At 39.3% G+C, this 18464-nt stretch overlaps 1 protein-coding gene across 8 annotated transcripts in view; it reads right to left on the bottom strand.

Annotated features, from left to right (window-relative positions):
- The window catches only part of ATP2C1 (ATPase secretory pathway Ca2+ transporting 1), a 51882-nt gene extending 34659 nt beyond the window's left edge, over positions 1-17223 (bottom strand). The window contains exons 1-3 of one of the 8 annotated variants that reach the window (XM_075143286.1): positions 17135-17223; positions 16318-16547; positions 819-929 (exon numbers count right to left, since the gene is read on the bottom strand). In XM_075143286.1, coding sequence (XP_074999387.1) covers positions 819-887 — 69 coding nt within the window. In that variant the 5' untranslated portion in view covers positions 888-929; positions 16318-16547; positions 17135-17223. Of the gene's footprint in view, positions 1-818; positions 930-16317; positions 16566-17012 lie in introns of all 8 variants that reach the window. The other 7 variants (XM_075143291.1, XM_075143284.1, XM_075143285.1 and 4 more) reach the window with 7 other exon arrangements.
- Positions 17224-18464: the final 1241 nt, after the last annotated feature.

The raw sequence follows: 18464 nt of genomic DNA on the forward strand, positions 1-18464 counted from the left end.
AGAAAGACAAGCTTGGTACTAATGTTTGTATGACAATAAAAGCTAACTAACCACTATTTTAAAACTCAGTTTGGCAGTACTTAAGAGTACTTCAACAAAAAATTCACAGAACTACAGAAGCAGATGCTGTTTCACATCTCTAAATGATTGTTGATCTTCCCTGCAGAAAACTCTTCAACAAGCCAAACTGTGGGTATAGTTCAGACTCTTGAGGATTACGTCAGGAGTTCAGTTACTCAGCCAAATGACACAGCAATAGCTTCAAAGTCTTGAGTTGTCAGTGAACAACATTTATCATGGTATACTCCTCAAGCAGTCAAGCAAACAGAAAATGAAAAAAGACCATTTATCACAAAAATTAACCCAGATTCAATGGTTCATAAATCTGTCAATGGGTAGCTTTCTCAATGCTGTTCCTCCACTTAAAATGGAGGCTACTGAAATAAATTAAGGACATTAAGGATTCCTCAGAGAAATAGAAGCAGTAGCTATGAAAAACAGAACAGAATTTTATAGGAAGATTGATTCTAGGAGTTTTATTAACAAAAAGCAATCTTCAAAGCATACATAAATCTAACCATTTTCAAGTTGAATCTCATCCCCCTCCCTCCGAAAATCGGGGTTTTTTTGAAAACATTAGAGATTAGAGCATTTCAAGTAACAATTTAAAAATCAACTTGCTTTTAGAAGTAGACAATAGTTAATATCAAACTGCATTATAATGCACAGACTTTCAGTGACAAGATCTGTCCTTAAGAAATATCAAACTTATTGTTTGGCAACATCAGCACATTCTTAAGAGATGCAAAATCACGTACTTGCAGAATGCTTGCAACTTCATCAACTGGCAATTCACTTGCTTTTTTTGAAGACAGTACAGGAATCATTGTCTCATTGTCACCATCAGGGATTTTTTGAAGACGTGCAACCTAAGAAACAAAACCAAAGTCTGAAGGGAAGAGAAGCACTAATATTTCATTTCAAACAACATGTACCAGAGCAATGCAGTATGAATGCCATTAAAAGGTAGGTTTTGATAACTGTTTGCACCTCAGAAAGAAAGGAATCTACAATTCAGTTTATTTTCATGCACTACCATCTACAACAATAAAAGAAAACACTGGACATGCAACTGACAAGACTAATTTCTGTAACGATGTGTTAAGTGATGACAAAGATCCTAACAGTTAAATATATTCATAATCCTTTAGCTCACTATCATCAAGACCTGGTCAGAAAGTAATCACACCAGATAAATCGCACTCCCTGCCCCCACTTTCTACTCATTAATGAAGGTGGTCTAAGGAGGCCTATTTAAATTTTCTTGTACACAAAGAAAGGAGAAACAACATTAAGAAAACCTCAAATGAGCACAGATGCAAGTGAAGTCATAAAACTTGACTACAGTACAAAAGCTTCAAGTCAATGCTATAAAAAGTAATGTTTTCTGTAATTTTAGGAAGTTAAAATTTTGTGATCTGCAGAACGGAGCAATAGCAACATTGATCACACAGCTCAGCACTGCTTTGATACTTAATGAAGGCTTAGAGTTTCTGAACTCTTGCTTATTAAATGAGAAGCTGGAGTGAGACTCTTTCTTTCTCCTCACTATCTTACTGCACCCACAATTAATATCTCGTCCATCTTGCCACACACACATCCCCCCGCCATTAACTGGAAGACAGCTGACATGCAAACATGCACACCTCAGAAATGGTTTTCCCATTATAGTTGCACAGAATTTGAATAGGTAGTTTTATGTTTTTATGCAAGACAATAAGTATTTTTTAATCTCCTCTTTGGACACTGAGACTTAAAACATAAGATAAAGTACTTCAAGATGACAATACATTAGAAGATTCCAGCATTTTTATGCCCTAAAAAAGGTATGACAATCTTCATTTTCTATACTGCACATTGTTTGCCATGTACTCAAGTACGATAGCTGAGATGAATTCAATTCAGTATTTGTTCTTCTAGCTCCTTACCTAAGACACAAAGACTTCATCCCAGGGACCCAAGGGAACAATGAACAAAGGTGAAAGTGCTACAGTTGGAACTCACATGCTTTCGCTTTAAAGAGAAATCCTTGGAAACTCTCTACACTTGCCATGTAGTTCCTGGTGAAACAGTAAACCAACAAGACTTGCTCCTTCATTGTAATTATAAGAAAGCAGGTCTAGAGACTAAGATGAGAAACAGGGTGATATGGGGCGTGGGTTTGAGCTCTTGGGCAGGAGGGATGGCAGACGGAAGAACTGCACCTTAACAATGTGTTTACTGGCCTCCAAAGAAGGGGAACCCCTTGGACCCCCTCAGCTTTCTGTAGCCTGAAGCTAGTGGGACTGAGCAGCTGGGCTGCCGGCATGCAGCTCAGCAAGGGCCAAGAATGGAAGCTGAGCTACGCTCTGCCACACCTCCACTCCAGCTCCCATATTTCATTCCACTGAAAGAGCTTTGTTTTGTTCTTTGCTATCCTTTTATGATGCATTTATGCAAAGACCAGAATTGGAAAGTCTGTGGCCAAGTTTTTAGAGTATTACAAAATATGTGACTTAAATACGCTTTAGCATTGTTTAGGTACTTATTGAAACCTTAACTATATACACTGACATAAGTCTTCTTTAAAAATGATGGTGAATACACATTAGTATACATTATAAATATATACATTTACAAAAATTATCTAGCAAGTTATCATTTCTAAACACCTTTACATGTTTCAAATTAGACAAGAAATTGAGTCAAAAATATTTCAGCCATGGTTCAACAAAATAACAGATTTTTCTCTCTCAACATACGTATATTTAAAGTATTTTAAAAGAACTATTACTTTAAACATCAGAAGAAAAACAAAATCATGAGTATAATTCTTCCTAACAAGGGGTCTTTTTACAAAACCCAATGCTAACAAGCCCTTAGACCAAGAAGGTTACACTATTCTGGACCAGAGGGACAAACATTTGCTCCACAGTTTAAGGCTTCTCACAGAACACAGCATCATAAGACTCCCTTTACAAAAAGAACTATTATTAAAGCAACTTAAGCTGACCACAATAGCAGCAGAATGGCAGGTATTTCAGTTAGGAAGAATACAGACATTGTGACCCTAGGCCTTACGAAATACTCTTTGGTATATACAAGTTCATTTCCCTAAAACTTCATAATGGGAAGTGATGCATCATCATGACCATTCAGTCTTCCATGTAGACAGCCCGCCTTTGGTTAAGTGCGCCATCACTTTTACCAGCATCTATGAAGCACTTGATGCTCACAAGATTCAGTCCCTAGGAAGAAACAGTTTAATTCAAATTCACCTATTCTGCAATTAAGAACATGCCCAGTTCCAGCTGCTGTTAAGCCTACACATACAAACGAGTATTAAGTTAAATCACTTCAATTCTCAGGAAATTGCCATTGGAGATTATGACTTTTCATACTTTAAATGGTTATACTTAATTTTCTTTGGATTTTAACCTTACTTCTGTTTCAGTTTTCTTGGACCACACACTTTTCTAAACTAAACATTCACCCAAAATTTTGCCACAATCTCCCCTCTTTGATAAAACACCCTACTGAATTACTAGCTCATGTTCTTTTCTTTAAGGTTTCCCATCCTAAGTACTAGCTTTTGATTTTTATTGAAAATAGATACCACATTCATGGTGTTAGCTACCAAACACCAGTTCAAGGCTGAAAACTTAAGTGCTGTTTCAAAACAAACCCACAAACATATGCCTTTGACCAAGATGACTCCACATTCTCAATAAAAATGCTGAGCAAGCAAGCTTTCCCAATAAGAGTAGGCAGAAATGAACTGATAGCCATTACAAATTTTAGTGCTGAGAAAAATCTTTTTCCCCTATACCAACTGACATGGCTGCTAAACACAAATAACAATTCCAAAAAAGGATACATAATTGATCATTTCCCTAATATTATCAATTAGGACTTCAGAAAGTCTAATAACAAGCTTTTTAAGGATATTTTAACAAGTTAAATATCCTTAAACAGAAATGTTGAAGTACTCTTAGAGATCAGGCTTTTCCAAATAAATCTTCATTAGTGCAGAACAACTGTGCTACAAAGCCTATTTTGACAACCTTTTTGTGACATACTCAAAAAGGCATTGATTTTGAATGTGTGTTTCATTCATATTATCCCCCACTTTCACGAAGAACACTGTACTGTATGCAGTGAAAAAATCTACAGAGAAAATCTAGTATAGTATTAGAAAAATAAAGGCTCAGAAGGTCTTTTTAGAGCCAGCTCCTTTCTCCAGAGCAAAATTACATATCGTAAGACAATTCTGGATGGATCTCCATCTAATTTCTCAAAAACCTGTACAATCTTTGTAGATTAAACTACCCTTGTAGTTCAGAAAAGAACAGTTTCAAATATCTAACACTTTGCCACCAATTAAATTCAATTGCTTAGCCAACGAGAAACTGGTCACTGTTCCCTTCATCACTACCTTCCAAAATATAAAGTGGGTTACACCAGCAGATTTAGGTCCAAAAAAATAGTTGGAAAAAGTGCTTGCTGCTGGAACACAGTAACTATATTCAAGCAAATGATTTTGTCTTTACTATGCATTACTTCCACAAAGCAAAAGGAAGATTACTTATTCAATACTGTCAGCAAGTCCTCTACAGACCTTTGCACTGCTGCCCAGATCTGGACACTGGAGATCTGGGCTTCTGCAACACGTTTTAGCATATCCAAAAAAAGCTATCCCCAAAACCAGAGTGTTCCATATTAAAGGAATCAACCCACATGTAGTAAGATGTCTTCCCATCCTATGCTGCAATTAATTTTCAAGCATCTATCAGCTGATACCTTAAAACACATCAGTACTTTGTTGCAGGCCACGTTTTTATATGGATAACTGGGCTAAGAAATTATACTGGCCTATGCTGCTGTATCAGATAGACAGCACATAGATGACCACTGAAGGTTTTGGAGTTATGACTACAGCCTCCTAATCCCTGCTTGCAGCTAACTTTGCCAAGGAACAAAGCAGCAGAATTGCTAACAAACAAAAATAAATACCTGCCTCAGGAAGGACTTTTCTTGGACCACTTCCAATGTAAACACCACCATTTCTAGACCAAGAAACATGCATCAATCATATGACCACAGAACTGTGACCGAAGTATACTTATCAAAATTAATACAGATTAGTCTGGAAGGCTTACACTACCAGAAATTCAGAGTTCCCTTCTGTTTTCTCTAAAGAAAAACCTAGTTAACCAGTTAACAGTAATGTGTTACTGTTTCTTCTTTCTCATACACTACAAAATTCTGCCTACCCTCTTTCTACCATGACTGACACCAAGTACAAACAACCTACTTCTACCATTCTATTTCTCAGCTTAGCAGGAACAGTCCATTATCAATCAGCAGGGCTCACTGACATTAAGACACTTTTACAATTATTTTTTTTAAGGGGAAATTTTAGCTCTACTTCCTCAGAGAATGCAAATGGCAGGGCCTACATTCACTGAGAGTGGTCTAAAAATTTAGAACATTCTCATAGCAAAATCTATTTTTAGACAAACTTGTGGCCCAAACATATTAGCTAATATAAAGTCCTGTAAATGTCACATGCAGTTACTCAACTGACCTACAAGTGCAAAATACAAAGGTGGTGTAAAAACAAAACTACAGAGAACAGTAAAAGTGGAAAAAAAAAAGTTTAAAAAACCATGAAGTTTAAGCTGAGGTAATTAAAGAGAAATGCTGATTCTTTCTTTGAGAAGTTCCTTCCGAAACCTGAGAGACAAGAATGCATCTGGATTTGGGCACTCTACTCTCGGAAAGAACTGTTTACCCTACCACACAAGTCTCACTGGCAAACTGCAGGTTAGTAGAGCCCATTCTTGGGAAACACTGTAGCACAACTGGAAATGTAAAAAGATGACTGGAAGCATTGACTCTGCATGCTTTCCAACATTTGCCTCTTAACCATACCTATCACTTTCTTCTGAATCTTCCCACTCATCTGAACAGCTGATTTGGTCAGTTTGAATCTACCCCATCAGTCCCTGTAAAAGTGAACCCCTTTCAAGCCAACTCAAGTACTACAAAGACCTTTTCACTTGTTTGTAGTAAATCAACCTGTAAGACTATTATTGTACGAGCAGTTAGTGACCCACATCCAGGTATATGCCTCTGTATCGCAGATACCATGCAATTGCTATTGAATCATGCTGTGTCTAATCAATAGTAAAACTAATGAATGCATACATAATCAATGTGTAATTAATCAATGTGCATTTAACCTTAAGTATATGTACAGTACGTTGTCTTTTCCACTTGAAATATTACATGCACCTGCTCAGGAACTGCAGCTTTATTAATGAGATAAGGATATTACAGCATGTTGTTCAAGGGACACTCCAAAGCCCACATTCCAGACCCAAGTGCTATCAGAGACTGAAGAACCTGTACTTGAGCAAAGCCCCGTAAGAGTACTAGTGAACACAGAGCAGACAAGATCTACAGTGTGCCATGCCCTGACCAGAGATCCACCAAAGCCCTATCATCTCAGGGTTCCCAGCATCAGACAGGACATATGATTTTATACCTTGCCATCACCTTTTCTGAGTTATTAATAGTGATCTGCCTTGCAAGTGTTTGTGCCTTTCTTATTGGGATCCCGAAAGAATAAGCACTTCCTCACCCACCATAAGAATTAGCTTTTATTTTTTATCTACCTTGCCCACACTGAAAAAAATGATAGTGTTCAACAACATAATGAAAAGTTGTTTCAGTGAACACAAAACAGATTAAAACTTACAAGCTTCTCATTTCCTGAATTTTCTGTATGATCAAAGTATATGGGATGTATACTAAAAGGTTTAGAAAGCTCAGATCCTACTAAGCATGTTCTTCTCCAGTTCTGTACAATTCGCAGCCAGGATGGCAGGTGCAGAGGTGTAACAACAGATAGATCAACTACTGCAGACATCAGTGCACACAGTAACATAATAAAGTACCAAGTGCTTACCTCTTCTGCACTGTCTGGCATCCTGAAAGTACACAGGGCCAGAGATCAACTAGATGTCAATAGGCACAGAGGCCTGAGTCTCCATGTGTGTGCACATGGATTTTGGAAATGGTTGCCACTAGGCAAAGACTCTTTGCTGTGAAAGCTGTGAAAGGTATCTTTAAGGAAAAGATCTACCCAAAATGGAAGTAATCCTCCTTTCTGTCAGTTCTGTCAGATGTGAAGCATGAGTGCAAAGTCTTTTCCTACTCATTAGGACACAACGGCTAGAGATCTTTAACCATCTTATTGTCCATCTTCAAACTCTCCATTTAAATAGGTCATTGCTCAGCATCATGACTGTGATTCCAGAGTCATTTTCTAGCAATGACCTTAAAAATATTTATTTCACTAGATGTTTCTGCCATCTTTGCCTTCCCCATTTGTCTAGAAGGCAAGGCGCTCCTAAAGCCTCAATACAGGTCCCAGCCCCAGAACAATGACCACGTGATGACAAGACACAGCAAAAATCCAAGCACAAAAAAAAACATTAGGCACGCTCAATAGTAACAGTAAGTCCTAGGCCAACTGCACACCCAGAAGCAAACCCTGGATGCGCAGCAGGATTCCAGAAGTGGAGGCAAGGTGGAGAAAAGCACACGAAGAGCCCTCAGACCATTCTGGAACAAGCAATACCCAACATGGTTGTGACTATGATGCAACTTCCTCTGTGAAATTCTGCCAGATCGTAAGAGAAATTAAACCTCCAGAGAAATTCACCAATTAAGCTAACGAAGCAGATGGAAGTAGCCGAGTGTGGTGGATACAAATTTAATAAAATAAATAAAAATCAGTGCAACCAAGTTCACAAACTATAAATGCAGACAAGCTACAAACTTATCTTGATTAAGTAAATTCCATTGTTTGATGTCTTATTCTTGGCTTTTGAACTAATTTTTTAATGATGTGCGGAAAATTGGAAGTTATATTCAGGAAGGCTTCATCTATACAGACTGCACTGATATAGTTGTTTGTACCTCATACATGATTAAATCACGAAGACCAATTACTTCCTGTATTGTCAACTAGCAATTTCTCTAATGAGTCTCAAAACCCTGTAAATTTAGAAATGAAAAATACTCAAATACCGTGACTGACCCTATAACAGAAGGCTCAGAGGAGATGGGCAAGGGCAACGTGCCCATGAAGCTCAGGAAAAAACGCAGGGTGTGACTAACCACAGCTGTTGCAAAGAGGTTAACTTTACCTCAACTCAATGGGGACTGGAGAGTGGCCTTTGCTTTGGATAAACAATTATGTCAGTTGAGTGGATCAACTGGTGGTATAAATGTTTCTCCCCAATTTCATCAAAAGAGTGTGAATGTCTGAGTTAGCCAGACCAGCACGGGGGCGATGTATATGTATATGTGGCTCAGCCCAACATATGCACTGAACAACCAACAATATTTCAGAGAGCGCAACAGGCTTGAGCTGGTTTCAACCCACATATTCCTTTCCATTGACTGGGCATGTGCAGCATCATGACGGTGAGCATATTATAAAGACTGGTAATGGGAATCACATTGGTATTGCGATTGACCTGTGCATTGCAATTTCTGTATTTTGCTAAGTGTAACTTACAAAATAAACGTAAAACATAGTACAAATGTATCATCCTAACTAAATCAGAAATCCCATGTACCATCAAATATCTTCAATTACACATACTTTATATTAAACATTACATCCTCCATACATGGATTATCTAAAAGAACCTGGTCAGAGAGTATTATACCCTGACAAACACTTTTATGGGAAATAATGCTGCTTTCTTAGAGAAACAAGTAAAGTGCCAACACTCATTCAACACAAACATCCACAACCAATTTGCAAAAAGAGTATTTTACTTGCCACTGCAAAGAGCTGTCCCCACCCCCAAAAGGTTGAAGTCTGCAGACTAATGAGCCACTTGTTTTCTACTGTTTGCACTCTTTGCTCAGGAGAAGAAATACTTTTTTGAAAGCTTTGAAGTTACCATCTTTATTTGAATGGACTCGTTTGGAAAAGTGTGATGATTTTTCACTCCTGGGGAAACAGCTGCAGCAGCCCTGTATTTTAATATTCAAAGAAATTTGTTCCTATTCAACACTATTTTAGTTTAAACATTTTACTAGGAGTCCCCACATCAAAGGAAGTGCACACAGAAAAGTTCTGTCTTTAAAAAAGCCAGAAGGAGAGAGAAACACTAATTTGCATTAATGAGTTCTCCTTGCAGAGTAATTTCTATCCTGGGAGGTCACATAGTTTCAGCCCCTTGCTACTGTGTGTTATTCTGTAAGACTTAACAAAAAAAGGGCAATACTGAGCCTGGCACAGACACCACCCATTAACCAAAGAAATATAAATACCCAAATTATGAGAACAACCTGCTAAGCTGCCCCATGAGCCTGAAAAAAACTGCCTTGTATTTGAGTACTATTTCAGCAGTGCTTAGGACTTTCACTATGGCCAACCACCAGCCATAATGCAGAACTATACCCTTTGGTACACAACACTTCCACATTTCTGACCAACCAAGAAACAGAAATCTCAATACTGGCACTGACCGTCTTGAATCTCAAGGCTTGCCCAGTCTTAAAAGTTGTAAAATATTTGAGAGAGACCTATCCCCAACCCCATCTACTCCAGGCAATGTAATAAAGAGTACAATGCTCCATTTAACATCCAACTTATTAACTCTACAGTAGTCTATAAAGCTCAAGAACTATTCTCAAGTACTAAAAATACTTAAGTACTAAAAATATCTTCTTAAAAAAACACTTCCGAGAAACATGTCTCTACAACCTGAAATGAATCTTAACTCTTTCAGGATTTTCACCATGTCTTCTTTAATTTAAAAAATAGAAAAGAAAGTAGAACATCTAGTTCAACTGAGGCTACCAGCACAACAGTAAAGCTGAGCAATTTTCTGTAATCATAGTATATTCCATGTGGTTATCTTGCAACCCTCGTGAATGACAACTGCCCCCTCTCTAGCTACAGAAAATATACCACAAAAACAATGATACCTTAACCTGACTGCAGTGCTGTAGATTGTAGGAGTAACCAAAATTCAGACTAAACCCTCAACACCACATCTGTCCAAACCACCTTACCTTCCTTTAGCCCATTTATGTAGTATACAGTTGAAACTTAAGAATGCCAAACATTCAAACTTTGTTTCAATGGCTACAAAAGATTTACCATTTAGAGCATTTCTGTATACTCTGGAGGATGTACTATGATGAATTTAAAGCCTTGTTGCTGAAAGCCTTGAGGTGGCATCAGAATTACCAGCTTTGATTCTTCCTGTTCAAAAAAACTCCTTGAACACCGGAGAAGTCTGCTTGAACATTTCATACATTTGTCATTACTTATTAATCAGAAGAACAAAAAGATACAGAATCCTAAGCACACACTAAGATGATCAAATCAATGCAAATGCCTTGATGAAAGCAAAGTTTATGTATAATAGCACTGGGTCAGTTCAGAAACTCATCACCCAAGGAAGAGAGCACTGATGGCCATATCTCACTTGACTCCAAATAGCATGCGCCTCTGCTTAAATCCTGATTCACATGAAGCCTTTTAGAAGTTGAAGGCGAAAAGACTTTGGGCGTAAATATCAGTCATTTATCTTGCTAGACAGTTGCTAACTTCCTAGAAGAGAACATTTAAGCTTAGAAATAAGATCATATGGCTCCTCTCCAATAGTCTGCTTCTACCTCATAACACTTGGAAGTGCTGAGCTTCTCAAAATGAAGTACAGCACTTGAACAGCAAACACTAATAAGAATTTTAGCATTATATACTGTGATATACTACTACGGTATCCATGACACGTGCAGACTTTAGTTGCCATATAATTGTATTAAGCAAAAACACCAAAAGAAATATTTGCTCAGTATTTATTTGTTTAAAAAAATGAATGAAGCTCCAAGATCCAATCATTGATTATATCCTTGACAGCTATCAGTTACTTCATAATATGACAAAATAAAATTTTAATTAAAAAAATCCTGAACTTACTGTTTACAACAGTTCTTGGGACCAAGCTAATGTCAGTACCAATTTAAATGCAAACATAACTCACTGCATAATTACTCTACTTATGGTAATAAGCTTTCTCATAATTAGTATCAAGAAAGCAGCAGCATTGCATTCACTAAGCTTTTTTTTGTTAATTATGTATGCAGAAAAAAGTGCTGCATAAAATTTATGACTTAAAAATAGTTTAAAAGCCTTTGTAAAAGATTCTGTAGGTTGCATCTGCTAACCCGTTATCCATTTTACCCCTTCTAATTGTTTAGAGTAGAATGTTTATAAAACAAATAACTAGAAACAGATGCTTGTCCCAAATTTATACCTTGATTATTTTATTTTCCTTCTCTTCTCTGAATTGTAACTTTATCATTCCTTCTAGCTTCTACAAACCACACTGTAAATGCCAATTTTACTACCCAGTCCATTAGGTATCACCTGAACTCTTTCACCAATTCAAAATCAGGTCTTGCAACTAAAATCTACGTATTAACTTATTGCATTCTTGCAAAATTCCACTGTGATCTATGGGTGAATTTACACTGAACTGAAGCAACGACTACATAAAGAAGTGAGTCAAGCCAATGGTCTGCTTATGCTAAAAGGAGGAGGTCTCACTGTTTTGTCCCTCACTGTTTTTGACATTAACTGGATGCTTCATGAGCCCATTCAACTTACTAATTCAACAGAAAGCTGTCCAACAGAGGGCAAGGGGAAAGAAGGGCTGGGCTAACGTTCTGCCAAGCTAGCAAGCCAGACAAACTCAACAACCATGACAGCCAACACAACACATATGGCAGGAACACAGCTGAGAGTAGGATCTTCTTTCAGCACTAATGAGACCAATTCATTCAGTCCTATAGAAAAGCATCCCAAGATCACCACATACTTGTCAAACTCTTCACCAAAAAGAGCCACTGAAAACGTTTGTTTCTCTTTTGTTAAATTAGCTACCCTAAGAATTGTCTGCATTTTCCTTACACCACTGTTTTTCCTGACTCACTAAGAAGAGATTATGCCATAAACTCCCCATGTAAAGGGGTTACAAAGCTGGCAAAATAATAAACATACGTTCTGCGATGTCTGAGCTCAAGCAGATTCCATGTTAAATCACTTCTAGTTTTTTATAGATTAACATTTCCGATTTATCTGCACAGGAAAAAAAGGGGAAAGGAAAGACTAAAACTATCTAATGCTCCATCAACCAGTCAAACAACAAATTAAAAGATGACACTGACTGTTCAATTAAAAAGGAAATCTATGTTTTTAATGCAAGATAAGTGCTATGTTAACTTATCAGTTATTTAAGTTATCAAAGCACTGTTAAAAGATAGGAAGATAACTACTAGAACTTGTCTTTAGTGAAGACTCTCCACTTTCTAAAAAAAAAAAAAAGAGAAAAAAAAATCTCTTCTCTCACCTTATCCTCCAAGTTAAACAGAAAAGATTGACTTATTTTTGCCAACATAAGTATAAAGTATTGGGTTCTAATTTCCTGCAAGCTGCAGATGATAAGAAACAGCAATCAATGAATATTAAAATTCTTGTTTCACCTATTAGTTTATTAAGAAATCATCTACTTGTCAAAAGGAACGTGAACTGCTGTGATAACACCAAGTCCATTTCAGAATTTCTAACATTTTCCATCACAAATCTCATTCTCGCTATTTTGGATATTACTTTCATAAAACAACTGATGATGCCACTCTGGAACAATTTAAATTGTTTTCAAGTCACTGCTGCCACAGGCATCCCTTCCCCCTCTGTTTTCAGTTGCATGTACGCACGCTCCACCCCTTCGTCAGTACGTACAGCTGCCTAATCCATGATGAGCTAGTACAGGGTGCTAACTCACTGCCCCCAAAAAACAAAATCTATTCACTGATCTTCCATCTGTTAGTTTAGCAACTAAGCCCACTTTCACCATTTAAGAAAAACACCCATGAAACTCATTAGGAAATTCATCTACAATTCAAGCACAGACAAACAAAACGGATTCATTTGTTATCTCAGGATTATGTGAAGAACTAAAGCATCTTTAAAAAAAAAAAATCTTGACTTATACCTCATCATTCATCCAATTATCAAAATTATCCTGAAATTACTACTGACAGACTATAGGCTGAAATTAACAGTTGTCTTTGAAGATTAGCTGAAATTAACCAGGACTCAAAACAATGAAGATTAAGGAGGATTTCAGAATCACCACATGATCTTCTTATTACTTACAGTAAGTCTGGTCTGAGTTTTTGTACCAACCTTCTACATAATTTTGGTAAAGTCTTTTTGGTTTACAGGTGGGAAAATGTTACTCTGACCTCTTCGGTTAGGCACTTAATGATCTGAAAACAAATGGTAACAAAACAGTACTCCTACTTAACAATTTGTATTTGTAATCATAGTCTGACCTCAGAGCAGAGAAGCTCAAAGTTGATGTAACCTAAACTGTATTCTTTATTTTTCTACTAAAAGGCAGTCTTCTACAAGACAATCTTCAGTAGAACAAAGAACCTGTCACAGTCTAAAAGACGGCAATAAAAGAAAGAAAAAAAAATTCAGACCACAATTATAGAAAATTACTTAAAAACATCCCAAAGACATCAATGGAGAGATCCAAAAACTACAAAGCCTAGTTTGCATTCAGTTATGTTTTGTCTAAACAGCTGCAAGTTCTCTTGACTGCCTAAAGTTTAAGAAAAAGCTCCGCTTACGGAAAGAAGTCACAAAATTCTATCTTTCCAAACAGAAATACAAACATCATTCCTCTAAGTCATAGTTTTATTGAGCTAAGCAGAAGTCTTCCTATGATGGGAAATTCTCTCTTCCTCATTACCATAAGACACATGAATTTTTGCAGAAGTTTAATCATCCCAACACAAGAGACAGGAACACGAAGTCTCGGGACAAAACATTAACTAGCTTAGAGTAAACATACAATACTGCTTATGAGAACTGAACACAGGAAAACATCAGTTTTCCAAACCATCTTATCACTTCCCAATCTTGAATATTCATCCAAATACAGGGGGAAGAAATCTGCCATCTCTTGCTCAATATCCAAACTAAAGAGACCTTTCAAACACAAACTTGCAAAACAAAAAAAAAGTTTAAAGATATTCTAACTGTAATCTTTGTTCTACAAGATTACAAAGATTCTTCAACTGTCTCCTGGAAAAAATACATTAAGGATCCTCTCAAGAGTGCTGAAAAGTTCCAATAAGAAAGCCACTGGTGTCTAGCTGTCTCAAAATATCAAATGGATAGAAAAAGAAGAGCTCAGAATTACCAAGAACACCAAAACAGACAGTAGATGGTTGTAAATATATGTGCCTGTCTGGACACTCAATTATGAGATGGGGGGGTGAGGGAATGGAAAGAGTGGAGAGGAAGTAATTCAAATGTTAAGAGAACCAACTCAGCCTTTTTATTCATACTGAAGTTTAGCTTTCCTCCTACCCTGAGAAACCTACTCCATTTTGGAAGCCCCCAACAAACCATAGCATTTATTTCTGCCTTTGAAATACACATCTGATCATCTTTTATTTTTCCCCTAGATAAAGCTTTTTTTTTCTATAAGTTACTTCTATCATACAAACTTAATTTATTTATTCTATAAGAAACTTAAGAAATGCCATCTTTGTGCTACCAGCATTCAGAAGAATTAGAATGGACCATACTATCAATCACGCAACTTGATTATAAACTACATCTATGATATATTTATTTGGTAGCAGAACTAAAAGGCATTAAAAGTCTTCTTGCCATTTTGGTTTTGGCACACAAATGTCAGACAGCTACTTTTTTTTTTCCTCCCTAAGTGCATTTCTATTCAATGGCATTATATCCGCTTTGTTTCCCCCATCCCCAGTACTGCCCATTCTAAACTCTTTTACTCATAACGCAGTGACTGAAATGCAAGGCACTGACACTACTTCTATCAGCTATCTAGCCTCCCAAAACAAAGATCAATCTTCTAGAGACAATCCCCAACACTCCAAAATTCCTTCTACCTGGCAAGCTCCATGCTCTTCATTACAAATATTCAGTTGGAAGACATGATCAATAGAATTACGAAAATTCTAACATTATTTTAAAGTTAGAAAAGAGTTCTGAAGTGCCAGATTATAATAACCTACCTAGTTTTCAACATAGGTTGGACTTCACAATTACAACAACTTTCCAGTCATGGAAGACAATCGTATTTCAAAACAGAACAATATCCAACCATAGAAAATAATTTAGTTAGTCTACACCACAAACTCAATCCAGTTATTCATTCAAGTAAACTATTAAAAAAGCACCTCTCTTTTCAGAATGGGGTGGGAGGAAAAGCAGCTCCTATGTCTCACATAACATCCTATAGCAAAGGAAATCCAGTAGCCACCTAAAAAGATCCATCTAATATCTTCAAAGACTACTGATGACATAAAAGGGGCAGGGGAAAACAGTTCTTTTCTTATAGAGAGAGTAATAAAAATAATACATTTCAGAGATTTTCAACACCCAGCGTCAAATAGAAAGGAAAAAAAAAAGAAAAAAAAAAGGAAAAAGAAAAAAAGGAAAAAAAAAGGGGGGGGAAAAAAAGGAAACAAAAAATCAGTGAAGCTCACAGTCACTATCACCAATGCAAAAGGGCTTTCAAGGTTCCCAGAACATAAACTGAAGCCCAACATGGAAAAACTGAAATAACTCCCTGGATTAAGTAATTCCCAAACTAGACAAGAAGGAGAAAGCATAATAGAGCAACTTCTTTGAATACATAGAGTTTACAACTTCATACCAGACCTTTCAAGTGATAGAACACGAAACTTCAGTGCCACTTTTTAATTAAATACTGTCCAAGAGAGCAAAATTAAGTCATTTTTAAGAACACAGAGTATGCACAAAAATATTTCAACACAAAATGCAACTAATGCTTCTGAATTTCACCCTGAAAGATAAAATTTAACAAAAGCATATAATCTAGAGCAAATACCAAGCAACTAATGCTCAGAAGACCCTATCTAAATAAAACAAGATTTATATTCCAAATGCAGAGAGCACTAAAACACTCAATAGATGTTTTGAATATCTGTCAACAGAGAATAAAATCTGTCTGATTAGTTCAACAAGCAGCAGTACAAATAACGAGAAACGATGGTCCTACAATTCTTAAACTACAAAATGCAGATCAAAATTCCTACCACGAGATTAACACACGAGAGCAACCCTGCAAACCCCTGGAACAGTAAAACATACACACGCACCAGTAGGAGTTGTCACCAAATTGCATGCAAAAATCCTCTTAGCTCCAATGAAGTCAGTGACTCTGATGAGACCTTTACCTTCATTTTCCATCGAAAATTGTACTTGAGTCGATAGTTACAAAAGTCTTTAGCAACAGCAGCACTGGAGCGGGAGCTGAAAGGTGAAGAGAGAGATGCCCCAAGATCCCAGGCAATCACACTGCTCCCTCTGCCCCCACCTGCAGCAACATCTGCAAGAGAAACCAGCGCTAAAAGAGGAAAAAAAAAATAAAAAACACCCAACAGCCGAACCCTATAGGTCTCCACCGCCTTTCCGTTCACGCCAGCGCGGAGCAGGCACACGCACCCAGGGAGCCCGCAGAGCTGTCAGAGGCCACCAAGGATTAGGATCAGTCGTCCAGCAGCTACAGCAGCACAGAGCAGCGCCGCCGCTCCCCCCTCGCCACAAGCGCCGCGAACAGCCTCGTCCCGCCCGGGGAGGGGCTCCGCAGGGAATGAACGCCCCGCACCTAAAAATAAACCCTCACCCCAAGTAACACCTCCCGCCGCCGCCCTGCCCGCGCCCCGTCTCCTCAGCGCCAGGCGGAAGGGGAGCTGGCGGAGGGAAGGAAAGCGGAGGCTCCCTGAAGCTCGGCGACCCCCGCCCCGCAGCCCCCGCCGCGGCTCCCTCAGCCGCCCCGGCCCCGCCCGCTCACCCTGTGGCGCAGGCCGCCGCGGGAAGCAGGGTGGTGGTGGTGGTGGTGTGGAGGGGGAAAGAGGCGCAAGCGGCAGCTCCCTCACCGCCGCCTCGTCCCTGCCGCCTCGCCGCGCCTCTCACCTCCGTAGCTCGGGGCGGCAGCAGCGGCGGCGGCACAGCCGCATCCCCGCTCCGCTCCGCTCACTTCCGCGGGCGGCGGGGGAGGGGAGAGGCAGCGGACGGGGCGGGGCGCGACGGCGGAAGGGCGGGCGGATCCCCCTCCCCCCCGCGCGGGCACGGACGCCTGCGCCCCAAGATGGGGGGCGCCCGCTCCCCGCTGAGGGGGCGCCCGTTATATCCTCCCGCCCGGCGGCGAGGCCGGCGTCAGCCACGGCGCGAGGGGCCTCGGAGGCTGCGGGAGCTCCGCTACAGTGCGGCGAGCCGCGAAAAGAAACGCAGCCCCAGCCGCCGTTGGGAGCTCCAGAGGTGCCCCCGGCGTGGAGGCCTACGCCCCCGGTGCCCACCTCCGCGGCGAGGTCTCCTCACCTCCCTGCCCGGGCAGAAAAAGCACGTTACCATAAGGAAGATGGAGCCATGAGCGGTGTTAAGCGGCCTGAACAGCGAGCGGCAGCTGGAGAGCGGGGAACACCGCTGCCGTCCCTGGGCTCTGCGTGAGGGCCTGCCGCCGCCAAGCGGAGGAGCCCGGCCCGGGCCCTCGGCCCCGCGGGCCCCTGTGCCAGGACTGAGAGCCAAACGCCGTGCCCTGGGCTGGCCGTGGGAAAACAATCGCGTAACACCCACTCGCTTCGGAGTTTTTCTATGCCGCCCTCCGTGCTGCGTGCCTCCGAAGCAGTACTTGGATGAAAACGAGTGTCACGCACATGGAGTAGCTGCCGGTTTTTAGGGTTACAGTATACCCAGGCTAGACTTGCAGTCTAGTTAGTTTCGAATCACCAGACAAATTATCATGTTCCTTCAAATGTTAGCCAAAATAAAAAAAGACTCAATACAAAATCTTGAACGCTTCAAGTGACTACTTTTAAAACCTGCTTTTAGCTACCAATTATGTAACCACCAACCCTTATCACTAGTTAAGTACTGTGGAAAAAAAAAATGCTTTACCAATGCAATTATGTTTACCTAGACACCAAAAGATTTTGGAACTACAGTTCCAATGCTGACCTCCAAGGCTGGGGAAGTTTTTAAATAAAAGTAATTTCCACTGAGATAATAAATTTTATATTTAAGGTATGATGCGCAGCACTAGTAAGAACAAAATGCCTCTTGACTTTCAAGGTCAAAATCTAATGGAGACATGCTAATTGTAGGCTTTACACCCCGTTTCTAAAGGAGCATGACAACATGGTCCAAGAAATACAATTGCATTGACATCTCATGATTAACGACCTGTCACCTTGGCTTTGTTTTTCTTAGGCAGCAGAAGAAACCAAAATCAGTCTTTGTCAGTTCA

This window comes from Calonectris borealis, chromosome 2, assembly GCF_964195595.1.
Source record: "Calonectris borealis chromosome 2, bCalBor7.hap1.2, whole genome shotgun sequence".
NCBI classification, from domain to species: Eukaryota; Metazoa; Chordata; class Aves; order Procellariiformes; family Procellariidae; genus Calonectris; species Calonectris borealis.